A 13,167-nucleotide genomic window follows, 5' to 3' on the forward strand; every position below is an offset into this window, starting at 1 on the left:
CCTGTGTACTCATTGCGACAGGCGTAGGCGCCAATTGCCGGCGTTTGCAGGGAATGCACCCTTATGGTGGTTCCATTTTCATATGCCATTTGTGTAAATACTTGCTTACATACATACTTACAAACTCTAAATCAATATATGCGTGATTATGCGTGTTAAGCTTTATTGAACGGCTTACTAATAAGTATAAATTTATCTGGAATACAAACATAATATAGCATTTTACTTATAGGTGTACTCCTGTACTCCTGACCTAGTTAAAATTACGTACTTATGTAGTTTCTTTGTCCTACTAGCCTCAGTTCCCTTCAAGTTCTCTATTAGTTTCACATTACTTAGTAACATTTCTCCAAATGCATCGATGTTAGCCTTGCTTGGGTGTCTAAAGTCCATTGAACCTGCTAGAAACAGCTCTCTTTTCCCGATTTTATTATACTGGGAAAGAGTCGGAGTCTAAATGTCCAAAAAAAAAGGATCTAAACACGTTCTCCTACATTATCTCGAAATGATATTAACCGCTTTAAAAAATGTCTGATAGGTTTCTTCGTCGATAAATGAAGCTCATTTGACCTACGAGATATGTTCAGAAAATAACGGGAATTTTTTAAATTCAAAGATTCGCGAGTTTTGAGAGTCCAATTGTCAAGACTTTGTATGATGTTGATATACATGCCTCTGAAGTACGATAAAATTTTCAGCTGTATTCATTGCTTACTCTACTTTATCTGTAGCAGCCGCTGAGGTGAGACGTGTTTTTATGAGCTTGGCTATTTTCATGATGCACCTGCTCACACTTCGTTATTTGCTCAGGAATTCTTGGCCAAAAACAATACTGTAACGACTTCCTGTGACTTCTTCTTATTTCCAAAAAGTGGTAAGGTCCGTCATTTCACTAGCATAAGAGCTAAAGGCTATCTCAAAAATGAATTTAAGAAATAATAATATATTGTCACATCATATTATTGTTCTGCGAAATGAACGCTATGTAGCGTTGCAATAATCTATGCCAAATGTCGTGAAGATATTTTGTCAAATAAAAAAGTTTTCCTTACAAGAACTTAACTTTGATCGATGACAAGGGCTATGTACTTCTTCAAGAAAATTTGCAATAATATTATGTTTTTAAAATCTTTTTTAATAAAAGATTTACAGACAAACCGACTCAATTTCTTTTTAAATAAGTGCTCAAAATTTGCAACCTATATTTTAATGCTAAGAAACTTATCTATTGGACATTTGTCTGTTTAATATGCAGTTAATTCAATATACAGATACCTTAATAAATAGCAAATAAATGTGGGAAAGTAACTTTCATTTTTCTAATAACGTCTTTATTGGAAAGTTTGCATATTAAAAATAAATTTTGCGATTTATCGGATATTTTCATAATATCAACCTTCAGCTACCATATACCATACACGAACGCGGCGGAGCTATTTATACTCAGATTATTGAATATAAAACATATTATGTAAAGCAACTGTCGAGTTCAAACCCTTAAAATCTTTTGATTATTTGCATCACGAACAAATTTCAAAAAAAATTAATTCTATAGTAGTGTACATATAAAGTACAAAGCTTTCTGCAAATTAAATTTTTAACAAATTTCATTTTCTGAGTTTTAGTAAATTTTGGTAGTGATTGCTATTAAAAGTTTCTTGTGCAGCATCCAACCAGAGAACTTAAAACAAGTTGTTCTACTTAAAACAAGTTGTTCTAAGTTCTCTGATCCAACAGTATATTTGGATTGATGCTGACTAAATCTTCGGAGATCACATGATTCAACAGAAATGTATTGCATACTTTTAGGAGATCATGTCTGCTACAGCGATGGCAAAATATATTATAGATTAACAATTATGTTTTAGATTATTTAATAAGCAAGACATTTTATTAAGTTATTATATTGAGTTAAGAAAGAGAGTTTCTGCAACGAAACAAAAGTCAAAAGTTTCCTATACTTTTGAAAATCTTAAGCAAAAAAAAAATGTAGAATAAAGAAACACTTGAACTGGATCCAGGATGTTTTAAGGCCTTACAGCTACAGCCGTTATGTTTTGCAAAGTGTCAACTGTTTTTTAATTAAATTGTTAAAGTAAAGAGGATATTACAAAACTGATGTAAATTTAAAACAATTTTCCACCAGGGAAAATTTCTTAAACTCAGGTTTTATGCAGAGGTAATGGGCACCGCTTCACACCAATACAATGTCGTTTGACACTAAAAATGGACAGAGTTGGACTAATACTTACATATATAAAGATTCCGGTTGACTTAAAAGTGATTATTATCTATTATTATAGCAATATACCAATACAAAATTTTTTTTTTTTTAGAGATTTGGTATTCAAGAAGAAATAAAAACGCATATAAATTAATGTGCTATAACGTTACGATAAGGTCGGTGGCCAGCTCGTTTTGGGCCCGTTCAACATATGTACTTGCGACCGTTCGGCTTCAATTCTTGCACGATTTGGATTTGGTAAGCCCGCAAATCAAAACCCTTCCGCAAAATCTTTCGTAAAGTGGATGGGCACAGCTTCAATAGTGGCGCACGGTGGCGGCTGGACTCATTCGGGTCCCGAACGACTTCTTCGATACTCTGCTCCACCGCAGCAATAGCGTCTTCGGTGCGTACTAAGCGGCATCTCTGAAGACGTACATTATACACTAGAGTAAACATACGATACATGGTTACTCGAATTACCAACTTTGCTGGGCGATTATGTCGAATTCAATTCAATGCAGTCGAGTTGGTTGAATTGATTGATTGTTCATTGAAATTCTCCTCTTGGTGAATGTTTTTGGTAGAAAGAATGGAAAAACAAATTTGTCATATCAAAGATTTACAGAAAAATCGTATATTATTAATTATTGTATTTAAGTCATGCCTAATGATTTTCACACTCATTTAAAAAGCCGTTGTAGTCGGAGACTCACGGCACCATCTTTTATGGGTTCTGGCTGCTCTGTAATAATAATTTTTTTTTTTCAAACGCCAAACTATTAAATGTAACTGTTTTCAAAGGATAATTGTCAGCATTTGATCAAAATAAAATTTATAACGAATATCTCTCTCTCTCTCTCTACATGTGATTATTAATTATGTTATGTTTATAAAAGCATTAATTTACAGAAAGGACTTACTGTTTTCGAGTTTTTACACTTTTCTTTACTATATACCAAACTGTATTAATTGAACAAGTCTTAATACATATAAAAAATAATATATTTCATTGCATTTATATACTACATATAAATATATATATAAATATACATAAAACTATTGTAAAGACATATTTCTTGAGTTTAAAACAATCAGGTTCTCACAAGTTCACATAGATGTATAAAAATATCACTCTTATTACTAAATTATAGTTTCGATAGAGAAGCTTTCATAGCTTAGTAGTACAACAATACTTGTATTTGACAGAGATATAAGCTACAATTGTGATATGTACTTATGTAATTAAATACGATATGTACTTATGTAATTAAACAAGAACGATTTCGTTTAAAAAGGAAAATTAATAATTAATACTTATGTTGAAATGAAAGCTATCTGCGGTGTGGAATGTTCTTATAGGTGTAGGTATATACAGAGATTTAAAGCTAATTAATCGTCGTTTAATCTAATTGCTACAAATATTTATATACAAACTTAGTTAAACTAAAATTACAACTAGTGCTATGCATATGCTAAGCATACTTATGTATACTTCCGTCACAAGCTCGCTGCTTAAGCGCGTTTCGTTATTTTCACACGCAAACCATCCTTCGGTCTCAATATCAATTCACCCAAAAGTGTGAGATCTTCACGTCGGTCGACCGATTCGATTTTGTATTTGCGCAGTACGGTCGATAGCACCGCCTTCTCCTCGAGTATAGCAAACTTCTGTCCGATACAGTTACGTGGACCGGCGCTAAAGGGTATGTAAGCGAAGGGATGACGACCGGCGCAATTCTCGGGCAAAAAGTTGTCCGGATTGAATTGTTCGGGTTTAGGGAATGATTTCGCATTGCGATGCAGCATGTAGGTGACAATAATGGCGGTGGTGCCGGCAGGTATCAGATAATTACCTAACAAAAAAAAAGTTTGGTAGTAAAGATATACTTGCATTATATTTATACACTAGCTGTCGCCAAACTCACCAATTTTCACATCCTCACCAATGGAGCGCGCCATCATGGGCACGCTGGGGAACAAACGCAATGCGTCCTTAATGCAACACTCCAGATAACGCATATCCATTAGATTCTGCATTGTCGCTGGTGTCTCTTTATCGTCACCGAAAATCGATTGCAGTTCCTCCACTACACGCTCCTGGTATTCGGGATGTGAGCCGAGCAAGAAGAGCGTCCACGAGATCGCAGCGGAGGTAGTATCGTGACCTTCAAACATAAATGTGTCGACTTCCTCGCGTATATCCTCATTGGAAAGCACTGCGCCATCTTTCGAGGCGTTGATGAGTAGATCTAAGAAGGCGAGACGTTTCTTTTTGCCCAAATCATCATAAGCGTCGGGTGCGCTGTTAATGTTGTTGTTATTGAGTATGTTATCCGCTAGTTCGGCTTTGCGCTCGCGTATCACACGATTGGAGAAACCGTGCAAAGTCTTGATGTAGCTCTGGTGACGTTTGTAATCTTCGGAGAAACGGAAAATGGTATCGAATTGCAGCCACAATTTCGATTGGCGACTTTGCACAATGGAGCCAATGCTGTAAGAAAGTGAAATGAGGAGGTTGAATAGTTTTGAGTAAAAAAAAATATATAAAACAAGTAAGGAAGGGCTAAGTTCGGATGTAACCGAACATTTTATACTCTCGCAAAGTCAAATAGTATACTCGTTTGAGATTTCTTTGTGGATTGGCTGATATTTTCGGTAGAAGGTCAACTATAGGCACTGGGGTCCACATATTTAGTACTTAGGGGCTTAAACAGTTTTGGTTCGATTTAGACAATTTTTGGCCACAAGGTGGCATACTTTAATCGCATTATTCACGCAAAGTTTTATCCCGATACAGTCATTGTTGCCTGATTTGCATAGTGGAAAGTGAAATAATCAGATGGAATTTAAAATGGTGTTATATGGAAAGTAGGCGTGGTTGTAGTCCGATTTCGCCCATTTTTGCACTGTGACATAGAAACATGAAAAGAACGTTATGCACCGAATTTGGTTGAAATCGGTTAAGCAGATCTCGAGATATGGGTTTTCACCTAAAAGTGGGCTGTGCCACGCCCACTGTCTAATTTTGAACGCGGTTCCTATAAAGTCATCTTATACCATCTCAGAGATAAAATTAAATGTCTCTGGCGTGTTTAGTGCTTGATTTATCGCGCTTTTAGTAGTTTTTAACAGTACCGTTATATGGGGAGTGGGCGGAGTTGCCACCCGATTTCAACTATTTTCACACCGTCAATAGAAGTGCTAAACACATTTGCTTCTAGTGAATTTTGTTATTATAGCATTACCGGTTTAGGAGATATGCACATTAAACCTATTAGAGGCGGGACCACGCCCACTTTTAAAAAAACAATTTTAACTGCAGATACCCCTCCCTAATGTGATCCTGTGTACCAAATAACAGTCTTGTATCTTATTGCGGAGCTTAGTTATGGCAAGTTATTTGTTTTTGATTAATGGCGTTTTGTGGGCGTGGCAGTGGTCCGATTACGCCCATCTGCAATATCAACCGTCTCACGGTACCATGAAACATGTCTACCAAGTTTCATAAAGATATCTCAATTTTTACTCAAGTTAGAGCTTGCACGGACGGACGGACAGACGGACAGACGGACGGACAGACGGACGGACGGACAGACAGTCACCCGGATTTCAACTCGTCTCTTCATCCTGATCATTTATATATATATAACCCTATATCTAACTCGATTAGTTTTAGGTGATACAAACAACCGTTAGGTGAACAAAACTATTATACTCTGTAGCAACAGGTTGCGAGAGTATAAAAATTAAAATTAAATTGAAAGAATATAAAAAATTTTCATCTTTAACGATACTTTTTATTATTTATTGATTTTTTTTCGAAAGCTTTGCCATTCAACTACTGTGTACATGTTCTATTGCAGGTACAGCACTGTGTTTTTGTATGTGTGCACATACATATGTTTGCTCGCATGTTGTTGTATGCCCGTTATCACGACTAAATGTGGAAAACTTCATTTGTCAGTTGAGTTCGTTTGGTGTTGCCGCCAAACTGACATCTTAATCTCGCATATTTTCCACATGAGCGCATACCACCCTATAAAAATTTTATCGAACGCATGTGAGCTTGTTTCACTGTCAAAGTTGACAGCTCTCGATATTAAACTTTTGTGCACTTCAGTGACAACTCATTTGGCTCACATTACACATATACAAACACGCATACATACATACATACATACGTAAAATACTTATATATAGAAATTTTATTGTATATACGATATATCGGGGTTTCCAATAGGGTTGATATGATTTCTAAGTGTCGGCCGTTTTTAATATGTTATGGTCTGTAATTTTTTTTCATTGTATTTAGCAATGTTCACAATTTCATCATGGAAAGATATCAGCAAGAACAACGTTTAAAAATTATTCAATTTTATATCAAAATAATCGTTCCCCAATTGCAACTTTTCGTGCGCTTTTGCCATTTTATGGGCGTTATGGTTATGGTGAGTGGTGCGGTAAATAAACAAAACTGTCAAACTGTCGATTCTGGTGCGAAGAAAATCCACAAATTATTCATGAACAACCATAACATTTACCTAAATTGAGAATTTGGTGTGGTTTTTGGTCACGTCGAATCATCAATCTGTTTTTCTTTCGAAATGAATTGGAAGAAGTTGAACTTGACAACAGCTGGTTCCACCAAAACGGGGCTACACGCCACAACCGAATTATTGCGAGAAAAGTTTGGAGATTCGATCATTTCAAGATATTGTGACATTGAATAGCTGCCAAGAAGTTGTGATTTAACGCCATTAGACTACTTATTGTGGGATTATTTAAAGTCATTAGTCTTTAGCAATAAACCAGACTCTCTACAAGCTTTAGAAGTCAATACTGAACGTGCTAATCATGACATACGGCTTGATTTAGTAGAAAAAGTATTCGAAAATTGGGTTTATAAAATTCGTTCCTGCAAAAGAGGTCGTGGCGGCCATTTGAATATATGTTATATTCAGAACTTAATTGTATCGAGTTTATTTTACATTAAATAAAAATCATTTGAATTTCCTTAGTGTTTTTATATTGTATCAGTCTTATTGAAAAACCCTTTATATATTGCGCACATTACCACTTTCATTTGGCACACACACCAATTATATATCAAATGCTTTTAACTATTTGGGGTAAGAGTAAATTGAATTTCGCAGAATTCTGCTATTTTATGTTGGCTAAATTGAATTGTTAGACCTGAACGCGGTGTAGATGTGAGTACTTGCAATTGAATGCAAAGATCATATCTATAAACGAATGGTTAAACACACAAGTATTGCATATCTTTTATATGCAGACTTTCAGCATATACACACACACTAACTAATAAAAAACAAAAACAAACAGAAAAATTATTAAAACACATATATTAAAATTAATGATTTTTTATCGAGTGAATGCCACATATAGATTGAAAGCAAAATTATTATTAAAACAATTTCAACTTTTCGGGTATCCAAGTGTTTTTCTGCCCTGTCAAAGCTATGAGAATCAAATAGTTATTATACAAGGTAAATCCATCAATGGAGGTCGGTTAAGTATAACCAAATCTATAATCTATCTTCTGACACAATATTGGATAGGTAACGTGAAAAGAAAGACAAGCTCAATCAAACTTCTAAGAAAAGATGTATGCGTTAATAATCCTATCTTATACCGTACTTTCTAAGAGAGAAAAGTCATAAATTCTAAAATAACGGTAGAATAAAGGGATATAGTGTTTTGAGTTAACTCCATAATTAAAACTCTCTGGTTAAAGAAAATAGTTATTATACAAATAAATAGACATTAATTTGATATTCCAAATACCATAAATTGGAAGATCTTTACTGTTCTAATTAGAGATTTTAACATTGAATATACAGAAAATGAACTTTCTAGAGAATTATTATGATTATGGTTACAAAAATACAACCGAATTGTATTTTCGTGTGTTCATATTTCTAGCTTAACAAAGCGAAAATAAACACAAGTTATAAAAATCGTTTTATTGCTTCATAAAATATTAGCGATAGTCAACATTTTTCACTTTTGTATATCTTTCAAAGCGTTGAAAAGAGTTAAAAACAGGAAAAAAACGTTAATTTCGGAAGCTATAGTACCCTTCACAAATACAAAAGATTTCTTACAAGAACTTTTATCGGTCAGCTTATATGGCAGCTACATATATGCTATAGTGACTCGATCTGAAGGATTTTTTCGGTGATTCCATTATTGACTTGGACAATAAGCCATGCAAAATTTCCTAAAGAAATCATTTCAAAAAAAAGGAATGGATTGATTTATTCTTCTTATTTTCGAGTTAAAATCCGCAAAACGGAAATTTTTATTGCGTTAATTAAATAATTATTTATCGGTAAAATATAGCACTTTTGGGCTTCAATAAACTTTGGATCGACTTATTAATTAATCTGGTTTTAGGTACGTATTACATTTTTCTCCAAGTGCAAATCCATTGGAGCTGCGAAAATTAGCACTTTTGAAAAGTATAAAATAAGTGGAATGACAGCAAAGATATCGTGATTTGTTCTTACTCAATTTGCAATAATTATATTTGAAATGTGAAATGTGTGACAAGAGACAAATTTATACACATACATATACCCAAAATATTTTATTTTTGTATATTGGCCATGACTTTGAATTTAAATGTCAAATTAAGTAAAATTAAGCGTTAATTAGAAAGAAATTTATATGTAAATACTGACGCGACTATTACAATATGTTAAATTATGTGATGTTATTCACTTTTGCCCCTGTGGTAATGTCTATAAATTTAACGTTTTTCTTTTTTCTGTTTTACATAAGTATATACATTTTTTTAACTGTTGCTCAATTTAAGGTTCCAGTAAATTGCTGGAAAGCTTTATTCTTTAATGTCTAAAAACATTGGACTGATTTGAACCAAATATATGATAATAATTATTCAATTAAAAAAATTAAAAAATTCTGATCGAATTCGAACCTCGTTCAGCTGTCTTGCTTTAAAGCTAGATAATCAAAGCAAGAATTATGTTAGCAGACACATGAGAGATCCCTTGGTAATCACTTCAAAAAATATTCGAAATCGTTTCATACCTTTCTTTAGCCTTCCGATTAACTTTATTATGTCTATGTGTTGTGAGAACCAGAATTTTGAAATTCTTATGTTAGGTATATGGAGGCTAGGAGAAGTATTGACCCTACTTTTGAATTTCAATACTCGATTCCTCTCTCTAAAAGTATGAGAAGTAGGTGTGGTTGTAGTCTGATTTCACATATTTTCACACTATAACATAAGAACGCCTAGAAAATGTAATGCACCAAATTTGATTGAAATTGGTCGAGTAATGACAAAGATATAAGATTTACCTAAAGTTGGGTGGCGCTACCTCCGTTATTAAATTTTTTCCCTGGCTTCAATGAGGCACGTTCTGTGTCATTTCGTACGTGAAAATTAATGCTTCCGACGCATTTATTTAGGGAGTTACCACACTTTTAGTGGTTTTAAACATAACCGTTAAAAGTGAAGTAGGCGGGGTTATGATTCAATTTTACCCATTTTCGCACTGTTGGAGCATGTGCCAAAAGCATTTCTCCTGAGCAAGTTTGGTTGATAAAGCCTCAGTGGTTTTTGAAATATGTATATACAACTTATTAGGGCGTTAGGTCTAGTTTACTTTTTAAAAATTTCTGTTCCAAATATCTTGAGTTTTAATCAAGTGACAGCTTGCAGGGGCGGACGGACGGATGGACAGTCAGTCAACCGGATTCCAACTCGGCTCGTCATCCTGATCATTTATATATGTAACCCTAACATATATCTATCTCGATTAGTTTTAGGCGTTACAAATAATCGTTAGGTGTTATTATGTCTGTACCAACATGTTGCGAGCGTATAAAAAAAATCTCATAAAACTGTACCAATATTGATCTAGTTAAGCAGCTATTAAAACCCAAAAATAATAACTTATGTATTTTAATGACTTTACATCATGACTAAAAGAAAGATCATTAGTTAAAAACTTACCCATAAACAGCTTTCACATATTCCGAATCGCTGTTGTCTTGCGCATGAATGCTGCGGCCCATAGCCGTTTCTAAATTTTATTTTTATATTTAGATAAAAAAGTTTAAACATTAATACACATTTACAATAGATAAGTCAAATGCCGATAGGTGACATCGCTTTTGTTCACCAAGTACAGCAATGAACCAAGCACCTACCACACACAATGTCCAGTGTGCAAAGCGTCACATATGGAAAGATATTGAAGGCCTCAGCGCCCACTTCGCGCTCTAATTTGTGTGCCAAAACAGCGCTTTCCTCATTGAAGACATCGATAAAATCATCCAAAATTTTGAAATGAAATGCCGGTGTCAAAATCTAATTGCAAAATATGAAAGAAAATAAATAAAATTTAAATAAGTGGTAAATTTTAGCACAAAAATAAATAAATTTTGCCATTGTATTGACTTTGAACTTGTTGCGTGAAGACAGCAAAGATGTTTGCGTAATTCGGTGTGCAGCCGAAAACAACAACACAAAACACTTATTTATAGCACACAAGCACTCAAGCCCATACACATACAAATCTACATACTTATATGGTTTATTTGTTCATTTTATCGCTTACCTTTCTTCTCGAATGCCATTTCCGGCCAAAGCTGGTCAGCAGTCCGGTGCCTAACCATGGTCGCAAATAATCGTAATCGTGACTTTTATCTATGAATTTTTGGCTATTCAAGATTGGCTGTAATCAGAAAGTGTTGTGAATTTTTAATTACCGCAACGCAATTAAACAATTACAACAACGAAATACATTAAAAATTTAAAGTGAAAAAGGGTTCCCACGTCATTGTATGCGCTATGGTTGCAAGGCATGTAGATACAAAGGTCCAATATAATTTTATGTAAACGCATTTGCAGTTAGACTATAATAAAATTTAGCTTAATGATTGCAAATTAGTCTTCAACTTTCACGCGTAAACTTAGCTATAGCAAAACAATCCATTAACCTTGAGTAAAGTTTAACCATGCTGAAATAATGGCAGTAAATTTGTAACACCCAGAAGGAAACGTCGGAATTTGTTTAGATCGTAGCGATCCTAGCATATAGCTGTTATACAAACTGAACAATTGGAATCAAGTTTTTTAAGCAACCTTTTGTATATGTGAAGGGTATTATTGCTGCGGTGCAACCGAAGATAACGTTTTTTCTTATTTTTAATCTAAATTTCGCAAGCATTACCTCGGCATCGAAAACCATTTAGATAAATTGAAATTTAATAGTACCACAAATGTTAATAATCGTTTGTAAAAGTGACCAACATTAGCAGTATACTATTTTATTTAGACTCAGTTCTACCCTCGATACTACAACAAAACATTCCAATATGACTGTGATACCATAAGCATATAATTTTCGATATATTTTACTTAAATTTCTTCACTGTATAAACTTTTGATGTTTTTATTTTTCTCTGCTTCGTTTTCTTACCTCTACTGTTTCTGGATCGAACAGCATCACGTATGGGCTTGGTCCCTGCCATGCTTTATTCAAACCTATGCGATTGCCCCATAGCTTTATTGTGCCCGTCAAGCGATTGAATAATTCTGTAAATAAATAAATAAAATTTAGAAAATTGTCTTCTCGAAGCCTTCAACTAAAGTAACTCTATAAATATTTCTGATTTTGAAAAACACTTAATTACTATTTACCATTAATTTCTTAAAGCTAGAATTAGATAAAGTAAAAAATTAATACAATTATTTAACCTTTACTGTTGGAATTACTATACTATCGTAGATTTAAAGAAAACATCACTAATTTTCTACGAAAACTATTAACAGCAGTTCTTTCAGGTTTATCTAAAATCTAGATCTAGATTATTGATGCTTTCTACCATCTTATAATTTATTCAACACATTTTTCTCCATGTAATCTTCAATCGGAACCAGGCATAACATTAAACCATCGATGGAAATCTTAAACAATACAACAGCCATTGAATGTCATTATACTACGGGAGATGTTTATAAAATTTCTTGGCTATTGAAATCTTAATTAATTGACATTAATTCTATACTGTTAATGCTTTTGTTGGCTTTTGTTTACTTACGTATGTCATTAAAACGGAAACGATCTCTACCAACTCAACGCAAATCAATGCAACTCAACTGAACTCAACTCAACTCAATTTAACGTAAATCAACACAACCTCACTCAATTCAACTCAATGAAACTCAACTCTAAGTGATTGATTTGAACATTGAAGTAAAAGTTTAAAATGCATTCGGACCAATTTAATTTTTTTTTTAATTCTAAGAAAATTATTAATCATGATGATGAATGATATCGTCTAGTCTAAACATTGATTTTAATTCCTAAGGCAGAACGCCTAACGGTTTTTCATCACATTCTCTGTGAATAACGGTAGTTTGGTATTGCGGTATCGGCCATTGCCACAACGTCACAGAGCAGTGATATTTTAAATTGTATATGTATAATTTTATATCTCTATGAGTAATGTGAGTAATGCATGAAAAAGTGGGTCAGTAAAAAAAAATGAACATCTCCCATATAACAGTCGATTTCAAAATTGCACAAGAAAAAATGGCAAAAACGTAAGCTCAGGTGAGATAGCTGATTTACAAATTAGGCTTAAATAGAAACCCTATAGTTTTCAGTCTACGTATGAAATGAAGAATGTAAATTCGATTACATTCTGAATTGATTTATGTAAGGCCTACAGAAAATACATTGTCATCTTCTCAGTTTGCTCTTATGTGGACTCTGCCATACACTTGGCAGTACTCTGTTTACCAGGCATACAAACAGCTGATTACTTAATAAGCCTACACTTTACACTATATCATCCAAATAATCAAAAGTCAAGTCAGCGAATATGTGTTTTTACAACATCTATCAATATTTTTTTTTTATAAATAACATGAATCGTAG

The 13,167-nt window shown here is 33.7% G+C and overlaps 1 protein-coding gene across 1 annotated transcript in view; it reads right to left on the reverse strand.

The window, feature by feature from the left end:
* Window positions 1–3,289: 3,289 nt before the first annotated feature.
* The window catches only part of Cyp4c3 (Cytochrome P450 4c3), a 28,357-nt gene continuing 18,479 nt past the window's right edge, over window positions 3,290–13,167 (reverse strand). Inside the window, exons 2-7 of the mRNA XM_036356880.2 lie at window positions 11,704–11,819; window positions 10,840–10,956; window positions 10,430–10,589; window positions 10,233–10,302; window positions 4,153–4,718; window positions 3,290–4,080 (exon numbers count right to left, since the gene is read on the reverse strand). Coding sequence (XP_036212773.1) covers window positions 3,740–4,080; window positions 4,153–4,718; window positions 10,233–10,302; window positions 10,430–10,589; window positions 10,840–10,956; window positions 11,704–11,819 — 1,370 coding nt within the window. The 3' untranslated portion in view covers window positions 3,290–3,739. The remainder of the gene's footprint in view (window positions 4,081–4,152; window positions 4,719–10,232; window positions 10,303–10,429; window positions 10,590–10,839; window positions 10,957–11,703; window positions 11,820–13,167) is intronic.

The sequence above is a fragment of the Bactrocera oleae genome, chromosome 2, assembly GCF_042242935.1.
Source record: "Bactrocera oleae isolate idBacOlea1 chromosome 2, idBacOlea1, whole genome shotgun sequence".
In the NCBI taxonomy this organism is placed as follows: Eukaryota; Metazoa; Arthropoda; class Insecta; order Diptera; family Tephritidae; genus Bactrocera; species Bactrocera oleae.